Below are 20,276 nucleotides of genomic sequence, written 5' to 3' on the forward strand. Positions count from 1 at the left end.
GTAAGAAGCAATATTATCTAAAACATCAATTTAAATTTTAATTCACTTACTAAATATAACGTTAGAAATAATTACTGTTAATTACTAAGTATGATTGATTGGTTTATGAATCAACGAGTAGTACCGGATCAAACACGGACCTAAAATTTATAATAAGACAAGATTACATTTTTACAATTATTTATTTCGTATTTATTTGACTATTAATAGAATATAATTAATTGAAAAAGAATGTTATTATTACTTAAATAAAAAATGTAAAATCCCCTTACTGTGGGTTTTTTCCAAATTCGATACGACACTACTTGAAAATTACCCTGGAAAATTTGTCTAGTAATACACAATGATGTGCTTACAATTAAATTTTGAAGCTAATAAAAAAAAATGATTTGCAAAAAAACGTCTACAACAGATGATTTTGTTCATTTTTTTACCAGTTTCGTGTATAGTTTTTATATTTTAGTATTCAACGTTAAATTATCACGAACTGTTAGTTAAACAGTAAGGAGGTTTAAACTAATTATGTATAGAAATTTTCGATCTGGGATACGTCATTAGTTTTAACGAAGTTATATATATTCAGGTCAAACACGCGTGGAAGGCGTCATCAAACAAACGATTCGGTCAAACTAATAAGTAAAAGTGTTACATTACATAGAAACTTTTCCGCTGTACACATTATATAGAAAAAGTACGAGATGAGAAAGAAAAGGCGGCTATCCAATCCAATTGGTGTCTGTGGTCTTAAAGTAGCTTAATGACAGCGGAGAATAACAATACGAAACAAATGATTAGTGATATAAAAAACCCCTAAATTATTTCAGATATATTGGGTCAATAAGGTTCTTAATAGAAAAAAGTATATAGGAACTAATGTGTTAGACTTAGTTGTAAATAAAGAGTACAGAAGTTTCAATTGTACACAAAAAACTAAGCTTCGTATTAAAAGCGTAGTAATATTTCGAGCACAATGATTTCCTCATTCAATCAAACACCGAATTACAACAACGAAACAGCAAAAACGAATGATACTCGATTAAAAATATAAATAAAAAATAACGCCATGTGTTGCCAATTATAATTTAAACGTTCTGTGCTTTTATACATATGTATTCGTGATTATTAAGAAATAAAAATGACTTATGACATTATAAAATGTTTATTTTATTAAGCAATATAAGATGTGAAATTGTTTTTACCGAGGTCAGGATGTTCGCCGAGCGTTTCGTCGATGATGGACTGGAGCCACCAGGGCTCGAGCTCGGCCATCTCGCGGCGCCGACGGCCCCTGGACTCGTACGGCAAGTGCATCCTTCAATGCAGCATCACACCCTCGCCGTCTCCTTGACTCTTTTTATTCCCAAAGTTCTACAGGAATCGAACCGCTTCTTTGTTTTTTAAACCACCGTATTTGGGAAATATCGCTTATTTAAATTTATTCAGATGATGATATTGTGATTGTAATATTTTATTCTATTCTTACACTTTCACTGCGCCTGCGCATGACCTTTACGCCGATGAGTAATTTATTGTCACATTCAAAACCTTCAAAGAATTTTTGGCGACGATCCAAAATTTTTTCCTTTTTATTATTTATTGAACTGTCACTTATGTACACTGACGGTTTGTTGTTGCTTAAAATAATGAGTATTGTTATTGTTCCTATATTGTATTATAAAGAGATCTTTGATTTTCGTTAAATTAGTTGCCTATTTATCAGTATTGTAGAGTTAATTAAGCAAATTTAACAAACAAGTTCACTCACGTTCGATAGAGTATTCAACGAAACGATGTAAACAATCACGGACATTAACATAATTTTTCCTTAACTATTTACGCACACTAGCGGGAATCAGGGCAGACCTTGAAGTTTGTTTCAACTTAACTTTCGTCATTTTATGTGAGTCACGAATCAAGAAGCTCAGCACGGATCTATCCTAAATATTTTCTATCACTGAACCCGATCTACCTACTATGTTCTAAGAAGCGCGCGTAATATCTTGTCGTACGGATACGCACGCTCTGTCAATATCAGCTGAGTGGATTTAATTATTCAAGATATTTCCCCGCGCTTTGCGTCAGCGCCGGTTTCCTAATCGAGCGTTATATTTTTTGCAAACAGAGTCAAGCGTAAGTCCCGCGCCGGTCACAGGTATTTACCGCGTACGACGTACGTACCGCGAGGCGATGAGTCACGCGCCGTGTGTCGGAGGCTGCACGCGTGTTCACCGCTCGCGCGACTCTCTACTACTGAGCCGCCGCCATTCTGTCACTCGCTGCCTCCATTCTCTGCGGTCAATCTGCGGTCTGGCCACGCTTCATTTGCCGGGAAAATATGCGCCGCTCACCTCTCGCTCGTACTTCTGCTGTTGTCCATTAGTGCGAGCGAGAAGCGCTTAAGTTTTATGCTATCAAATATTTTTTTTTAGTTCCATTGTTGAAAGGGAAATATAATGATGTTTTTCATTCTGAAGCAGTGCTTCGTATCTCGCTCTCGTTGTACATTAACTGCGGTCAATGCCGAGAGAGACGTCTATATAGATTAGCTCTAGTCTTCTAATTGAGTAAAGTTTCAGCGAGATGAATATAAGTTCAGTTTATTGAAGAGTCGAGGTGAAGAGGCAGTCGACTGAATTGCGTAAGTCATGCATTTTGAATCATTAATTGCTTCATCAAGCATTAACCGCATTAGCGCAAAATGCATCATTAAATTAACGTTAACAAAGTCCCGTTTAATGAAACTTCATTACTGACAACAAAGTAAGTAATACCTAATGATTATGTTACAGGAACTCAGCTGTCTGTAGGAATGTTGTATTTGTTATTCGGTCATTATAAGTATTTTGTAATTGTAGTTGGATGCAGAAGGAGTAAATTTAGTTCGACATCGTTAAGATGAGCTGTAGTCGATATGAGATATATATTTTCCGTGGGGAGTACTCAAGACGGGTGGGCGTTCGGCTGGGCGTGGCGGCCCGCCCCACCCGCGCCCGCAAGACGCGTCGCGGGAAAAATTGCACAAGCACTTGTTGCACGGGAGCATGAGTATCTTGAACGTGAGCCATACACTCACATCTCAGGATTGCTGAAAATGATCATTGGATCATGATTGATGATGATACATGATTATCAGCAATCTTATCACTATAAAAATACTAAAAAAATTATGTTGGAGTTTTTTATCATTTGAGATTTATTTATTTTTAACAACATATATTTTGTATGTAAATATGAAGATATCAATTGCTTAAAGTTTAACATTCTAAAATAAAAAATATATATATTGTTTTTAGAAGTACCATTGAATAAGTTAAGACTAGCATATACATAAGTAAAAAATCTTAACTTCTTAGTATCACTAGTACCTAAAACAAGAACTTCCAAAGGAGCTCCATATAAATAACTTGATGTTTTTTAGTTGAAAACTTTATTAGTTTCAGAATTCCGATTCAGAGTCTATTGTATAATATCTTGATTCGACGAGATAATTGTAATTCTATACATTATTTAACAATGATAGAAAAAATATTCATATGTTTTATACACGAGTCACCTCTATTTTCTTAAACTTTACTGTTAATTTTAAGATTATTTATCGTAGTAATTGATCGGTAGTCGTAACAATCTCATTTCATGCCAATCATTCAATCAACTATTTCATTTAGCATACACATTAAATAAAATGTCATTTAATTATGTGTAGGTCTATAATATTGTAAGTCATTTAATTTACAATTCAAATGTGTTTTTGAAAATTTTAAGAAAAATACAGACACGAAAGCTGTACAAGAGGCGAACTAGATATTTTCCAAGTAGTCTTAAGACGAATATAAGTGCTAATAAATATCATATATCGATAAAATAAAATCAAATAATAGAAATAATTAATGATAAAACTTAAATTGTAATGCTGTCTGGTACTAAAAATATGCAGGCATAAAAAAAACACAAATTAAAAATAGATAGATAGATAGATAGATATATAATCTATAAGTTAATAGAGTTATATATGATGTATAATATAAATGAATACAAGTAAGGCATTACAATATTCCAGTATTTTTGTAAATAAATTTTATTGAACTGTATAAAAAATATTTAAAATCAAATCAATTTTTTTTATTCAATATATAGCATGATAAGACAAATACTAAAACCGGTTCGGAAAAAAATACTGATCTGACCTGAGAAGATGCGAAAGAAATTCAGCAAATATGTTGGTTACGTTAACCCTAACTGGAATTGAATACTTAATTACGTTAACCCTAACTGGAATTGAATACTTAATATTCGGTTGAAGTTCTTGGGTCTCGGAAAATAGTATGGTCGAAAAGAAAAAATAATAGTTACCCTTATCCTTTTTAAATAACCACAGTCGTCTGGAAACCAATTGATTGAGGGTACTAAAACAAAAAAAATACCTGAAATCACATCACTTTGATCTTTTATCATTTAAAAGTTACTCCAGAAGTACGTGTGCTATATAGAAAATCCAACACGAACGGTAATAGTTAAGGAAATATTCATGGCTTTATACTTTTCTTACACGGTACTTTCAAACTTTGAGCTATTACTTTGAACTTGTTTTCATAAATTTATTATATAAAATACATTTATTTTCGAGCTAAATTATGAGTCACAGCTTACAAAAACCAGTATCACAACAGTCCAGAAAATTGCGAGTAGCGCTGTAGGTGCAATGTAGCGACCACAGTAGAGTATTTGTGATTTAGAACCACATTTCGTACATCATTAATCATTATTGTGCTTTCAATGTTTTTGGCGTTAAAAATTAAAAAAAAAAACGCTGTATTCATTGGTGTTGCAAAACTACTATCGTAAAAAACCTTTGATTGGTCTTAATAAAGTAGCTTGTGGCTAATTATTGAGTCAGTTTTCAGTACATTTTCTTTTCTTTTTAACAAGCCTATCTTGTTGTAGTTTAATGGTTTTCGATCAGTCAAGATTTTTAACTGTGCCTTTTATTTGTACACAGATGACAGAGATTATTTCGCTAATAAGACGTAAAGCTGCAGATGCACAAAAATGTTGTGAGATTTTGAAATTGTGTGTGCGTGTGTGCATTTAATCTGTGGAACTATTTGGTTATTACCACTGGTACGTCATACGATATAACTTACATAGTTGATTTGTATAATTTTAAATTATTAGATCAGTGCTTAAATAAGTTAATAAAAAATAATAACTTATTACTTACTATTATTGACAATTTCTTAACTAACATCGCATAATAAAGCAAACATAAGCGAGGAGGAGGCCTGTTAAAAAATATAATAACTTATAGGCAGTCAATAGTAACATTTGCTAATATATCTTACGTTATAAATAGATCGGACCACGTGGTATAATTACCGACTAGGCCGGTAGTTGAGTGTTTGCGTGTAAAGACCGCAGCGCAGACAATTTTTGTGGGCTGGTTGCACCGCAGACGCGTGGTGGTGTTTCAATTAGACTTTCTTGCTTAAATATGGGTTAAGTAATTGATTTAAAGTTTTTTTTCAATGGCAGGGTGGTTTTAGTAATTAGTTGAATAGTTTCAAGCACGCAGAAACCGTTACTAATAATACCTATTAATCGTAATAAGGGTAGTTTAACATTATGTTTGAATTTAATTTGATTTCTGGTTATGGTCTAATGTAAGGAGTAATTTTAGCCAATTGTAGCAAAAGTCTATTGTATTTTTATTACATAGTTTACATTACATCATCCAAGTATAGGTTATATAATCATTATCGCGCTTGCCTCTACAATTGGCAATATTTAGTAGTCTGTTTTTGTAAGTAAGCAGTTTATTTAAAACTTACTTGGTGGTAGGGCTTTGTGCAAGCCCGTCTGGGTCGGTACCACCCACTCATCAGTTATTCTACCGCCAAATAACAGTACTTAGTATTGTTGTGTTCCGGTCTGAAGGGTGAGTGAGCCAGTGTAACTACAGGCACAATGGACATAACATCTTAGTTCCCAAGGTTGGTGGCACATTGACGATGTAAGGAATAGTTAATATTTCTTCCAGCGTCATTGTCTATGGGCGATGGTGACCACTTACCATTAGGTGGCCCATATGCTCGTCCGCCAACATATACCATAAAAAAAATTGCACTAAAGTATAGTACGACACAGCATATATGTAGCATCGGTAAAATTCGTAAAACCGATCACATCCGAATTAAGCACGCCATCCCAAATTAGCCATATTTATTTTTTATGTTAATATGATCTTTACACAAACGCAACAATGTGTAATATCATATGACCTAATATATTCGTAAATTTTACATGTCAATTTGCTTTATCGAGTTGAAATGACGCGAGAATCTATAGCGACGAATAGCGTCGAAAGGCGCGATAGGGAGCTATTTCTATTGGTAGTGTAAATCGCCGTAAGTAATTGGTTTTACGAATTTTGCCGATGCTACATCTAATTTGTGTCGTACTATAATTTATATACCTCGATTTTTATGTTATATGTGGTAAACGAGCTGGAGGCTCACCTGATGGAGAGTCATCACCGCCGCCCATTATCTGCAACACTGAGAGACTTGAAGGTGCGTTGCTGGCCTTTAAGGAATGAATACGCTCTTTTCTTGAAGGTTCGAAAAAACCGCCGATAAAAGCTGGTTCCACAGAGAATCAATTCCATATCTCAAATTTGCACTGAAAGGAATGAGTAGGACAAATAGCAAAAGACCTCTAATCCTGAGGAGTACTTTTTGCAATATATAATACTTTTCACTAAATATTTATGGCCTTAATAAATAAAATCCAAAACAAGTTCAATTCTACCGCCCAAGGGTAAATAAAAAAGTACTGCTGGTAAATGAAACGCTTAATATTAATCCTTAAACAAATAAATCATTTGAAAAATAAGTGTTAAAATTTAGACACGCTGCACTATGGATGATGCTGCATTTAGATGGTATGGATTACAGAATTCGCATTTGTCGTAATAACAATTAATACATTGTTATATTATGTACAAATAAAGTAAATTTGACCATAATCATGATTGAATCAAAATCTTTCCAATCATTTTGCTTTATTCAATTACCCATCCATCCATATCTTAAAACATATTTAACTGTTTAATTTTATTTAGTAACACGTTATTTGTGGTTAATACACAAGATTCAAATGTTTGTTTAACATCAATCCTTTAGGAACTCTTTATGATAAACGAGTATTGTTCTACACATTTACATATGAATACCTACTACTGAATGCAACAATAGTTATGTACACATCTATTACCTCTGACGACGCGAGCTATGGAAATTGTAAGGGAAATTGCGAAGGTGAACGTTGGCCATCTATGAATTCCTGTGGCGCCTAACAAGCTTGATTGTTTACAAACAAACGATGCCGCTTCACACAATTACACATATATATTAAGGATTTACTGATGCCTTAAGAAATATATTTTCTGTGTATTCTCTTTTATCTATCTATCTATGTATACTTGCAAAATGTTCTTCTTCGAAATTTAATTCGGACGTTTCGCACACCAAAATTATCGAAAATTCTTAGTGAGACATTTATCAACTGAAGCGTACATTATATTTGTTAATTTCTTTATACGTTGATTTTAAAGCTTTATTTGGTACTTAATTATTTTGAGGCAAGTTACACTTTATGTTCGTCATCAATAATAAACCGATTTTTTTTTTTATGGAATAGGTTGCTTTTGGTTTTTTTTTATGGTTAGATGCTATGTCCCTTGTGTCTGTAGTTACACTGGCTCACTCACCCTTCAAACCGGAACACAGCAATACTGCGTACTGTTGTTTAGCAGTAGAATATCTGATGAGTGGGTGGTACCTACTCAAGCGGGCTTGCACAAAGCCCTACCACCAAGAAACAATAGTAATAATAATAATTATATTTTACTCGATCGCGATTATATCTCGAGGCTTCGATTATTTATACGTCTTTTTAAATCTGAGAACGGGTTGCAAAAAAATAGTGACCAACTGTAAGCCGCTAAGTACACGCATACTAATAAAGTAATATGACGTTCGGCGTTTGTCAAGCGTAGATGTCACGCACACCAAGCTAATAGGGATGGCTTGTTCTTTTTAGTTTTTTTGTAGTGCGATACTAAATCTAGATACACAAATAACCTAAGTACGTTTCACTCTCTACTAATTAAAGAATTCAACCCTTAGTGTTTACTAGGTGTAGAAAACTAGTGAATCTCTTGCTTGTTTAGTTTATTCTTTATTGTACACCACACAGTGAAATAAAAAAAATACAAATGACATACATATGGCCTAGATATAACAGGCGTACAATTGGCGACCTTATCGCTACATATCGATCTCTTCCAGGTAACAGGTAGGATAGGTCATAGAATATAAGGTGGGAGGTGCTCTACTAATAAATAAAATAATATAAATGTATTAATAAAACTATGAAATAAATATAAATATAAATATAGAATACACAAATTATATATCCATTAATAAATTATATTGTCAATACATATAAAATAAATAAATATATATATATATAAACATATATATATATATTTATTTAATATAAACGATGTCTTCAAACATAACGAAAAAATAAATAAATTAACAAAATAAAAAACAAAAAAAAAGAAATCATTATCGTAAAGGAACTTGAGTCGGAAAGTGATTTTTTAAATTTTTTTTAAAAATAAATAAGGTTTTGGCCTCCCGAATATTTAAAGGAAGGTTGTTCCAGAGCGTAATAGCTTGAATTGTAAATGATTTTTTATAAAAAATAGACTTATGTTCGGGCACCCTTAAAATCAGTCTCTTCGTAGAACGAGGGTGTTCTCCGGGTTTTCCTAAAAATATAAATTTTTCCTTCAGGTAAGGGGGAGTAACAGGGTGAAACAACACACAGTAAAGTATAGACAGGACATGCATATTCCGGCGAAGTCTGATGGGTAGCCAATTGAGACGGGAACGAAATTGTGATACGTGGTCGAATTTTCGTAATCCAAATATAAACCGAATAAAGGTATTTTGAAGTCTCTCAAGTTTATTTAACTGGTCTTCGGTTAAGTCCACAAAGCTTGTATCAGCATAATCCAAAATAGGAAAGTGTAGAGTTTGTGCAAGGATAATTTTGGTAGGAATGGGAAGAAAATTTCGAAGACGACGCAAAGAACTCAGCGCGACGAACACCTTCCTGCTGATTTCATTCACATGGCGAGTCCAGCTAAGAGAATTATCAACGAAAACTCCAAGGTTTTTGACAGAATCGCAATAAGGAATGACAGTATTGTCAAACATTATCAGAGGCAAGGAGGACCAGTAGACTGTGTTCTATGTATTTTACTCAACGCCTGTTTTGAATCGATTTTATTAATTTTAATTTTAACGAATAAATCAAAGGATTTGTTAAAAGTGGACAGTTAAGGTATTGATAACTATTTTGATTTTAATGAATTGGTGTAGTTTTACACGTGATTACTAAGATGTTGGTACCTATTCTGGAATGCGGTTTCTAATTAGCAATAAAAGTATTACTGAAGAAAAGAAACCAATAAGCATAATATGACTTTGATCATCTTTGACAAAATAGGGTTGCATATTATAGTATGTACTTACCGGAGGAATCCAGTCTGCTTGCAACGCAACAGTACTAAATACCGGTAGTAATTAATCTGCTCTATCCCATTACTAACCCATTGAATAACACGAATACTTAACCTTTTCATAAATTCGATATTCCCGGTTAACATTTTACAAAAGGAAAAGGGTGTTTTAAAAAGCAGATGGTTTTTATTTCAAATAAACAAACAAACCCCTGTTGTATTCGCAGCAGTTTTAATTAACGATTCGGTCCTTTAATTAGAAGAACAGGACACAAGAAGTCTCTAAGCGGATTATTTTTGAACGTTGAATGCAGAAAAGCAAGTGACGTGCGTCAAACAATAAACTTTACATTGTAAGCAGGGGCTTGCATTAATTTTTTGAGAGGATTTTCATCATTTTCATATTTAAGTTTAGTGTAGTTTATTCATCTTGTCATTTATGTAGTTAATTAAGTACGGCAATTTTTTTTATAGATTGATTTTAGTGGTTTTTACTTTGTAAAAGCATCTCTATTGTACTCTTGTTGTAAAAAAAAAGTAAAGTAAAGTAACAGCCTGTACATTTCCCACTGCTGAGATAAGGCCTCCTCTTCCATTAAGGAGAGGGTTTGGAACATATTCCACCACGCTGTTCCAATGCGGGTTGGTGGAATGTACATGTGGCAGAATTTCGATGAAATTAGACAAAGTCAAAGTCAAAAACCTTTATTCAAAATAGAAGTGTTTACACTTTATAATTGATTGTCGATAATCTACCACATAGACACATGCAGGTTTCCTCACGATGTTTTCCTTCACCGCCGAGCACGAGATGAATTATAAACACAAATTAAGCACATGAATCAGCGGTGCTTGCCTGGGTTTGAACCCGCAACCATCGGTTAAGATGCACGCGTTCTAACCACTGGGCCATCTCGACTCTACTCTTGTTGTAGCCTTTTCTTATTTGAATCTTGTAACTATACTGTTACTACGTTTTTATTAGATACCCCTTTTCTTATAGATTGCTGTAATGTATTTAGCAGCATGCTACGATTTATAGGAGAGGGTGAAACCACGTTAGTAAATTAAATTAATTCTATCCAACATATAGATAAATCGATTCTTAAGGAATGATTATGTGTATGTCAGTTGTATGGATAAATGAATCTCTAAAATAAATGTACCTATTTATATTGTGCAAGTTATGTGAAAATATTCCAAAGCTACATTTTTTTTTCAAAATGAACTAAAAGATTAGTAACTAATATGTTTATCCGCTCTTGTCAGCTTGTACGAAGTTAGGGTGGGTTGGTATAATAAATCCATGCTTTTTGTATTATAAACATAGTTGTTGTACACATTCAAAGCTAAAATTCCAGCTGTAATCAGTTATCAGTAATTTTGAAAAAAACATAGAATTTTACAAAATAAAAATATTATATAATAATAATATACATTGACTCTCATCGTTAGCAATAATTAATTTGTTGCTAACGATGACTGCTAATGCTTATAAATTGATTGATTAAAACGTCTTCTTCCAAACTAATTAAGCATATGGGAATCCATTATGATTTTTTTAATCGATTTATAATAAATATAGTTAATTTAAGTTTATATTGAAATAAGTTTCCAATAAGTAAAATTATTGTATTATTCTTTTCGGAATTACTTCATACTGGAATTATTATATTATTCCAATAACAACAATATTAAGAAACTGGCTTAAGTATTGTATCGCAATGCATATTTTTTTTAGAACAATAACTCGTCAATTTTCTCTTTCTTATATACCAAAATGGATGAAGTAATCAATAAATAACAGTAAAACTATTATTTTTCGTCGCAAGGACCAAGAAATTTCTTGATATACACAAGATTTCCTATCTTTGTTAAGGATGAAAGGACAACTACAATCCGTACTATGGAATCCTACAAGACCTTTTGCGTTCGTATTGTTAATAGAACTACCAATAAATGGTCTCTATAGCTTGCGATCTTGGCCTCTGGAAGGTGTCTGATAAAATCGATGAACTGTAGGCTTAAATTCTACCAAGGAACAAGGAATACAAGTTGACAGGTTCATGAAGTATGGAAGTCTCTCTGATTGAAAAGATAGTGGTTGCCCCGTGCATACTAATGTCTAATCACAAGAACCCAGGAAATTCCTGTTTCTGTACTAGTGTCGCACCATGACACTCCGTAGAGTGTACGTTTGCTTCCTCAGAATCGAGAGTCCGTTCCTGATGAATGAACATAATATGATTAATAATCCTCCTGAAATGGTGAAATTCAGTTCATTTCGCATTTCGAAAGTGTCCTAAACTGTGTAGCTTAAGATAATCCTTGTGACTTCGTTCCTTCTAATTCCTATGAACTTGATATCCTTTCAAATTCGTTTGATACGTAAACTTTAGGGGATTTTGTGAATATAAAAAAATAATAGTTAAAAATAAAAGTAAAAATGTCTATGCCTCGATCTGGCTGTTATTTTAGTTCTTCTGGATACTACCTATTTGACAGTACTCCAAAAGATTTTGTTTGTGTATTCCAAAGGATTCTGAAATAATAATAATTAGTATAGAGTGCAATAAGTAGGTTTTCAAGCAAAACAATAACAAAGAAGCAATTTTAAACAGAAAAATGATACACTGATAAGGTACCTATTCTATTTATTAATTATTAATTCGCAGCTTTAAAAAATAGTATACAGTGTCTATGTGTAAGTTTATGAGTGAGTGTCCTTACCTTATTATTTAGTCATTTTCAGGATTCATTTCTAAATAATAAAAAAATATGTTTTGTTAATCAAAAGTCAGACAATATTTGCAGATTGGTTAAATGTATCTGTGATAATAATGAAAAACTACACACTTTCTGTTTAATAATTCAGGGCGTATTTACCTACTCTAATTCTTGCTCGAGTCTTATTAGCTGTTAGCAGTGGTGATTTGAAGCTGCAGCTTATAAGAAACGATGCCCTTTCAATCGCACAATACACAAAGCAAAATCTTGTTGTAAGTGAGTCTGGGTATCGTTACAGCCTGTTGATCTTTTGACCGTAATCTTTTTCGCACGTTATTTTCAAAGGTAATCCACTTTTCATTAACAGTGATGATTTTAAAGGATTCAGTTTAATTACGTTATAATAAATAATCTCAAACGAGTACACTATTTAATAAGTTTCTTTAAGTTCTCATGGCAACCAAGAACATACATAGGTATACAGACTTTTTCAAGTGGTTCAAAATTGTATTATGATCAAACTCTTTACCAATGTCCTTACTATTAATATGCTAAATTAGCTTTCAACAACTGCATCGAATTATAACTACAATAAGTAAGTATATAATTGCAACTACGACTAGAGCGCGCGTCATATTTGACATCAAATTTCCGGACTAAAACGCTTGATTAAATTTTTCCACCACTCTACTAATTCAAATAATACTTACAACCAAAAAGATTTTACTGTAACTTTTTATTATAAAAGAAGAAGAGACGTTATTATATTATATATTCAAATATATTTGATTAATACCTGTACGTATCTAATCATCTTAGCCAGTTTTAAAAAACGCTTCTGGCTTTGAATTAAATTTTCGTTAAAATGTTATATTGTATTTGTTATGTATTTAACAATGTTTGTTAATATGATCTTCCATTGTTTTCCTTGTTCGCTATAATACGAGGTATATAAATATCTACTTTTTATTGCATATGTGTGTGCTATGCTTTGTGACATTGTGTGTAAAATATGTCTATTATAGGAACATTTAGATTTATTTAGATAGAATAAGTCGGTATCAAATAAATTATTATATAAAGTAAGACCTGAAAAAATAATGTAATATTTGTATAGCTATGCCAACTGGTGGATCAATTATAAACTAAGTTACAATGTCAAAGAAGCGCCATCTATTTGCAGACAGAGCAACTACGTTGTTCCGAATGCATGAAAAGTTTGAACAAAATTTGTTCTCTTTGAAAAGTTACCTATGCAAGCCGATAGATGGCAGAACTGAAAGTCTGCTTGTAAAATGGAGTAACATGTTATTATTATGAACATATATTTTTAATCTATAATTTTATTTAATTGAAGATAAAAATTATTTTAATGGTAGTGTTGAGAATTAAAGTAATATAACGTTTTATCAAAACTCATTATAAAAGTTCGGTAGATCTAAAAGTAGGTAAGGTAATATTATAAGGTAATGTTAGTTAATATATAAGGTAATATACATAGTATATGTGTATGACGTTTACAATAAGAGATGTAAAAAAGGTGAGAATACGATTTAAAATTTTTATATCTAGAATATAAAAGAAATAAAAAAAAAACTTCGCAACAGCTTTTCTCTTAAAACTAAAATCTTTTTTACACATCTCTATCTTTTGAAGAAAACGATATTCCATACAAACTTCCATCCTAATTTTCACATTAGGCGATGATTAATTAATAAATTTTCCAAGGGATATTATCGTTTATCGCTTTAAGAGAAAAAAAAATTCTAATACAATAAGTAAATGAGAATAGATATGATTATTTATTTCGCCATTGCAATATATTTATGTTATAATTAATTTTATTTATATTTATGTTATAATTATCAGTTAATTGAATCTTGATTAGTTTTATAAACATACTTGCTAGCAATAGGTAATTATTTTCTATGTAATTATTATTCGTACTTATCTCTTCACTAAGCTTGCGTTAAGAGGGGGTTGCCAAGAGCCCTAAAATTGATTCATATATTTTTATTTCATTAATATATAATATTGAAAATATATTATTTTTATGTAATTATACTTTCTAAATTAATTATATAAATGAATGCTCTACATTTTGTCTAGCTAGTTCAAATCATTCTGATATTAAGATATTTATAATATATTTTCTTGGAATATTGTATATATCATCATACGCTATTTTATAAAAAGATTTATTGTATAAGCACTGTCTTGCTGAGTTACATCAATGAGGAGGCGTTGCTTTGAAAACACGTGCGAAACAATATCACTTTCCGCGATCAACTATAAATCAAGCATTATTATAAGAAGGCATGTTCGAGTGGCCTTATTGTCGCTTTATGGATGTTATGCCATTCATTACAGGCCATTAAACGTTTTATAATACGAGCACCAGATTACTTCGACCCTTCGCATCGACTCGTCCTGTGATATTTTTCGTTCTTGAGTTTAGAGCAATACGCGCTCATGTGTCAAGTTAAGACGGTTGGTATATACCTCAGATACCTTTGTTATGGTGCGATGCGACAAGCCATTGATAGTAGATAATAAATGGCGAATTTAATAAAAAAAATCTTCATGAACAATGATTTCGTAAATGTATACAAATATTTTGCGTTTAACTTTAAAACTCTTTGACGGTCGTGAAAATATATTTATAACTCATACTGTAAATTGAGTTAAATATAACATTACAATAAGTTGCTCGTTTTCGATTAAATTTCTTGTATTTTTTTATTATCTAGAAAGAAGTACGTTCTCTAATATAAGTAGAGTTAATCAAAATTTAAATCATACTAAGGTATATCACAGGAGATAAAATTCATGTTTGTTGGTTTTATCCAAAAGAATTAATAGTACAATTTATATGAAACATTCATATATACCTATAAATGAAAAAGCTACATAGTATGTACTTATGGTGTATAGTTGGAAAGAAAATTGTAGGCATTGTAGCGCTTTCTAAGGAAGACAGTTAACTGAAAATATTGTTTGTGAGGTCGGTCGGTCCCCAACATGGTTAGGAAAGTTCAAAGTAGATCGTAGTTACAGCATTTTATAGGTATAAAATGCTGTAACTACGATCTACTACGATCCATACAAATATTATATATTTGTTTGTTATATCTAATCTCTACAACTACTGATACAATTCTAAAATTTTGACTGCCATTAAGTTACATTATTCCCGAATGTTATAGAGAATAGGTAATATTTTTATAGTGTTTTATTTTTTTTAAAATTGCACTGGCACCCGGTCATTAGTTTATGTTTAAAAAATTAGAAAAAGTTTACCTAACCTAAAGTTTTATTCTTTTTAAAAACAATATATAACTTAATTTTAGGGCCATCGTAAAAAAATCTATCGTAAAATACTTTTAGTTATTAAATATATATTTGAACTGTTGTATAAATAAATGGCAGAATCACTTGGATCATTATTGATTATATGCCAACATATAATTTAAAACATAATTAATAACACATTAATTAACTGACAAGCTACCTTTAAAGTAAAGTAAAGTAACAGTCTGTACATTTCCCACTGCAGGGCTTGGAACATATTCCAACGCTGTTCCAATGCGGGTTGGCAGAATTTCAATGAAATTAGTCACATGCAGGTTTCCTCACGATGTTTTCCTTCACCGCCGAGCACGAGATGAATTATAAACACAAATTAAGCACATATATACAGTGGTGCTTGCCTTGGTTTGAACCCGAAATCATCGGTTAAGATGCACGCGTTCTAACCACTGGGCCATTTCGGCCCTTACTACCTTGTGTTTTGTTTTATTAGCACAGGCCCGGATAAATCATATTGGTGATTTTAAAGAATGTGTTAAAGTGAATATTGTATTAAGAAGACGTATTTGATTTGGGTCAGACGGTAATCTTGTCGATGTGTGTGTGTGTGTGTGTCAACGATTTGTAATGACAAAGATATAAAAATCATAAAAATTGATATAGACTTCATTTTTTTTTGTCGCTGTTACCAACAGCTGCTTAGTTTCATTCACGTTATGAGATTAATGGTCACAGAACATACCATTCTTTGTGACTTTTAGAAAACTTTATGGCGTGGAAATAACAATTTGCAGTTCGGTAACGCTCAGCCTTCGTATTGTGTCATCCAGAGGGCGTGACCGCGTTCATCCCTTGAAAAATGCCCATAAAAATATTGTGAGACTCACTACCCAAATATTGACTTGTCCGAAAACTTTTATTTACTTTAAGTTGTTACGAACAACAAAATACAATGTTGTAATTCTTACGTTTTATAAAAAAAAAATGTCTCAGATATATTAATACAAAGAATTGGCATTACAAAAAGTGCTGTATCTTTTTTGATCCGATTAAGGTTTTGTAAAAGAGGGTGTATATATGATGATGTTAGTACAACTAGCGTTTTTATTTTGCCATTATATAATAGAATAAATAAGTTCTATTTTCAAATATGAGTAAAACTAAAACTTCCTGGCATATTCTTAACTTGAGTATCCTATTAAAATATTTATTAATATATATGTGCACATATATAACATTATAATAAATATGGTATTAAAAAGAAAATAAACTTCTTTTTTGTTCCAGTGCAAGGTATGCTATTGAGTTTTCCTTTTTTAATTTTGTATAAAGTTAATATTAGAGTGAAATATTAAAGTTAGTAAATGTTTGCACCAAATTTTGTTTACTTTAAAAAGTCAGACTAGTCAACTATTTAAGTTACAATCTTGAAAAATTACATTACTTATATTTTTTAATTTTCTTGTCTCGATATAATTTTGCATTCGTTTATTAATTAATTTTTGTGTTAAATATTCATGCGGTCAATTAACTCACAAAAATGCGCGAATTTATTTGATAGAATTTTGTTTCTTGCAATGAAATATCAAGGATCGTTCTTTCAAAAGATACTGTATAGCTGCTTAAATAACGCCTGCTTTCAGTAAAATTTCCAATACTGTATCAAACGTGCAGATAAAAAGTTTGCTCTTTTTACCTTACCTCTACGTTAGGATTCCACAAAGAGACAGATGTCCGAATTATCTTCTTTATCGTATAAAAAGTTTAAAACGTATTCATTGCAACAACACCTACATAACAAGCCGTATTGTGTCATTCGAGACAATAGCGGATAAATGTGACGTAAAATCTCTTAAAGGAATAATCCACTTAGAGGCATGTAGTAGCTTTTTGTCAAAATACAGGAGCACGGTTCATTGAATTTAAAAAAATAGCCCCGCGGGGTACCCTGTGTGTGCAAACAGAATTTAAAGGGACCCCGCTCGTTATAAACTTCATTGCCGCTGGTACGCGCTAGCACCGACAGATGGCACCACGGATTGTTTTGTCTCACTTCTTATAAATTCATTTTGAGTTTGTTTTAGAACGCGGTGTTAATTATACGGGGTTTTATTACAAATCGTTGCGTATAAAGAGGGTTGGAAGAAAGTTTGTAGTACTTAACCTCTGGTTTAGATATCAGTAATTAAAATAAAATCTCTTAGACTAAGTAAATACTAATAGAAATATCTTGAAAATTGATTAAGTAAATTTGGTGTGATTGAATTTATGTCATCTACTTATTTTGATTTTCAATACTAACAATATATTTATAGAGCATGTTTAAAATGTTAAAAATCCCAAATATAATAGACAGCGATTGTTCATGTACCTAGAATGAAAGTAATCAAGAAACAGTTACAACACTTTTTGCTTTAGGTAATAATATGTAAATGATTATTAATTTAAGCTTTTAGGTGGATTGACTAGTCGAAGTTAGGTAAACTTTTCTATAACTTGTTACTGTACCTTTCCAAGTGTTACAAGTAGAAGTTCATAACCTATTTATCACGATGTTGGTCTATGTAGCTGTGTACTATCTGTTACTTATAGGAGACTCACAGTATGATCGTCATTCGCAGTTAAAGACGGCTCATTTACAAGGTGAAGTATCGTTACCGAGGTGTTAAAATAGAGGCCATTAAAATGTAACAGCTATGACATACATAACTCACTATTCTTATTTCAATTCAATCGTTACAATGCCCGAATTATTTTCTATATAAAATGATGGTTTGTTCGTGAATTTTAGTTTTAAAAATATAAATATGTGAGTAAAAAATTCGTTACATACTAGAAATATTCTGAGTCCCCGCAATCTGAAGTGGTAGATACTGGTTTGATGTGTGTTCCTAAAACAATTATAACAAAGTTGAAAATAGCTTGCATCAGTTTAACTTAACGAAGTATTTTTTTACTTCTGTTGGTCGTTTCTTAATACAATTCACACACACTGTTAAATAATGTTTTTTGCTTGGCAAATATATATCTAAATTAATGAGATAAAAATATTTGCCAAGCGATTTATTCGCCCGTGCTATGCTCATGCACATGCAAATAATTTGTTTCACGTTTTTATGTACTTCGACGATATAATTGGGACCGAAACAACTTAAGCTGAAATACATTTAAATGACTCAGTATAAACACTTAGTAAGTGTCACTTACCGAAATAAACAACTCAATGTCGGTGTTCAAGAAAAATCCACCTAATTGATAATATATTTGGCCGGGAAATAGTTCAACAAATATATCGTTTGCATAATTCTATTAGTATCATAATTCAAGTAGGCCACTAATCCCCAGGGCTTATGATTTGGTTGAATAGAAGGTCAGCGTGCGATAGTCTACACTAAAGGCCATTTGACCACATCTCGGGACCATTCACACCACCTACAATACCGTTTTTGTCATCGCTTACGAGCTTCAACGTTAATATCTTGTTCAACATTGATTTATGCGACAACTATATATAAATTTATTCAATAACTAGACAAAATTGACTTTTATTTGTGTGTTGCTAAAGGCGATTTTTGTATACATCTGTGACAGTTGCATTCTATTCTCCATAGAGCGGTCAAGTGAATGGATCGTATCAAAAACTGTGTGAACAAAAATATTTCTAAACGTTTCGACTAACAATTTCATGGGTTATTTCAATGAATTTAAGCGAACAGTTTGTGGCTATTTATCTTCTATTTCGATGAAAATGATGATTAATTATGTTTGTCGATAGTGCGAACTTCATTCATGACACTAAAATATAAAAAAAGACGTTTAGCAAAGAGTTTTTATATGTACACATTTATATCATCTATAGTCATGTTTATGTATAGAAATTGAATTGTTTTGATTTATAGATTATAATAATTCAATTCCAAGATAAATGTTTTATTAATTTAAGTAGTTATCGTTTTCTCGATAAACGTCTATCAAGCGAAGAAATCGAAATGCACTATTCACAAACAAATCGGTAACAAATCCGGCACAAGCAATCCGCGGAACTTTATGCCGCGGGATATCAGTTTTCCGACTTTACCCAATAAAGGGTAACCCGTGATCCGTTAAGTAAACAAAAAAAGGAATGCTTGCGCGGCCCGCGAGGCGACGTAACGAGTAAATCACGGTAAGCCCCAATACGCCGGCAGCACTCGCTTAAGCCCCATAACCCCTTTAAGTTCACCTTCGAAATCCTGGGATGTGCCGAATAAACGGATATTTGGTTCGTTTTTCCCTTGTTCCTTTTTATAAAACAATAAACTAACGAAATTAAGATTTTATCTAGGATACCTATACTTTTATGTGAATCTTATACATATACTTATATTGACGACCTCCGTGGTCGAGTGGTGTGTACACCGGTTTTCATGGGTACGCCACTCCGAGGTCCCGGGTTCGATTCGAGGCCGAGTCAATGTAGATTGCCATTAGTTTTTTATGTTGTCTTGGGTCTGGGTGTTTGTGGTACCGTCGTTACTTCTGATTTCCATAACACAAGTGCTTTAGCTACTTACATTGGGATCAAAGTAATGTATGTGATGTTGTCTCATATTTATTATTATTTATATACATACATTACATGTAACGTTTTATAATGAAAGAAATCTGACGC

At 32.1% G+C, this 20,276-nt stretch overlaps 1 protein-coding gene across 2 annotated transcripts in view; it reads right to left on the bottom strand.

Annotated features, from left to right (window-relative positions):
• Window positions 1-2,262, bottom strand: part of LOC124537014 (protein lozenge-like) — a 51,019-nt gene extending 48,757 nt beyond the window's left edge. For both annotated transcript variants that reach the window (XM_047113722.1, XM_047113723.1), the window contains exon 1: window positions 1,200-2,262. In XM_047113722.1, coding sequence (XP_046969678.1) covers window positions 1,200-1,311 — 112 coding nt within the window. In that variant the 5' untranslated portion in view covers window positions 1,312-2,262. The remainder of the gene's footprint in view (window positions 1-1,199) is intronic.
• Between the last annotated feature and the right edge of the window lie 18,014 nt (window positions 2,263-20,276).

This window comes from Vanessa cardui, chromosome 17 (assembly GCF_905220365.1).
Source record: "Vanessa cardui chromosome 17, ilVanCard2.1, whole genome shotgun sequence".
Classification (NCBI taxonomy): domain Eukaryota; kingdom Metazoa; phylum Arthropoda; class Insecta; order Lepidoptera; family Nymphalidae; genus Vanessa; species Vanessa cardui.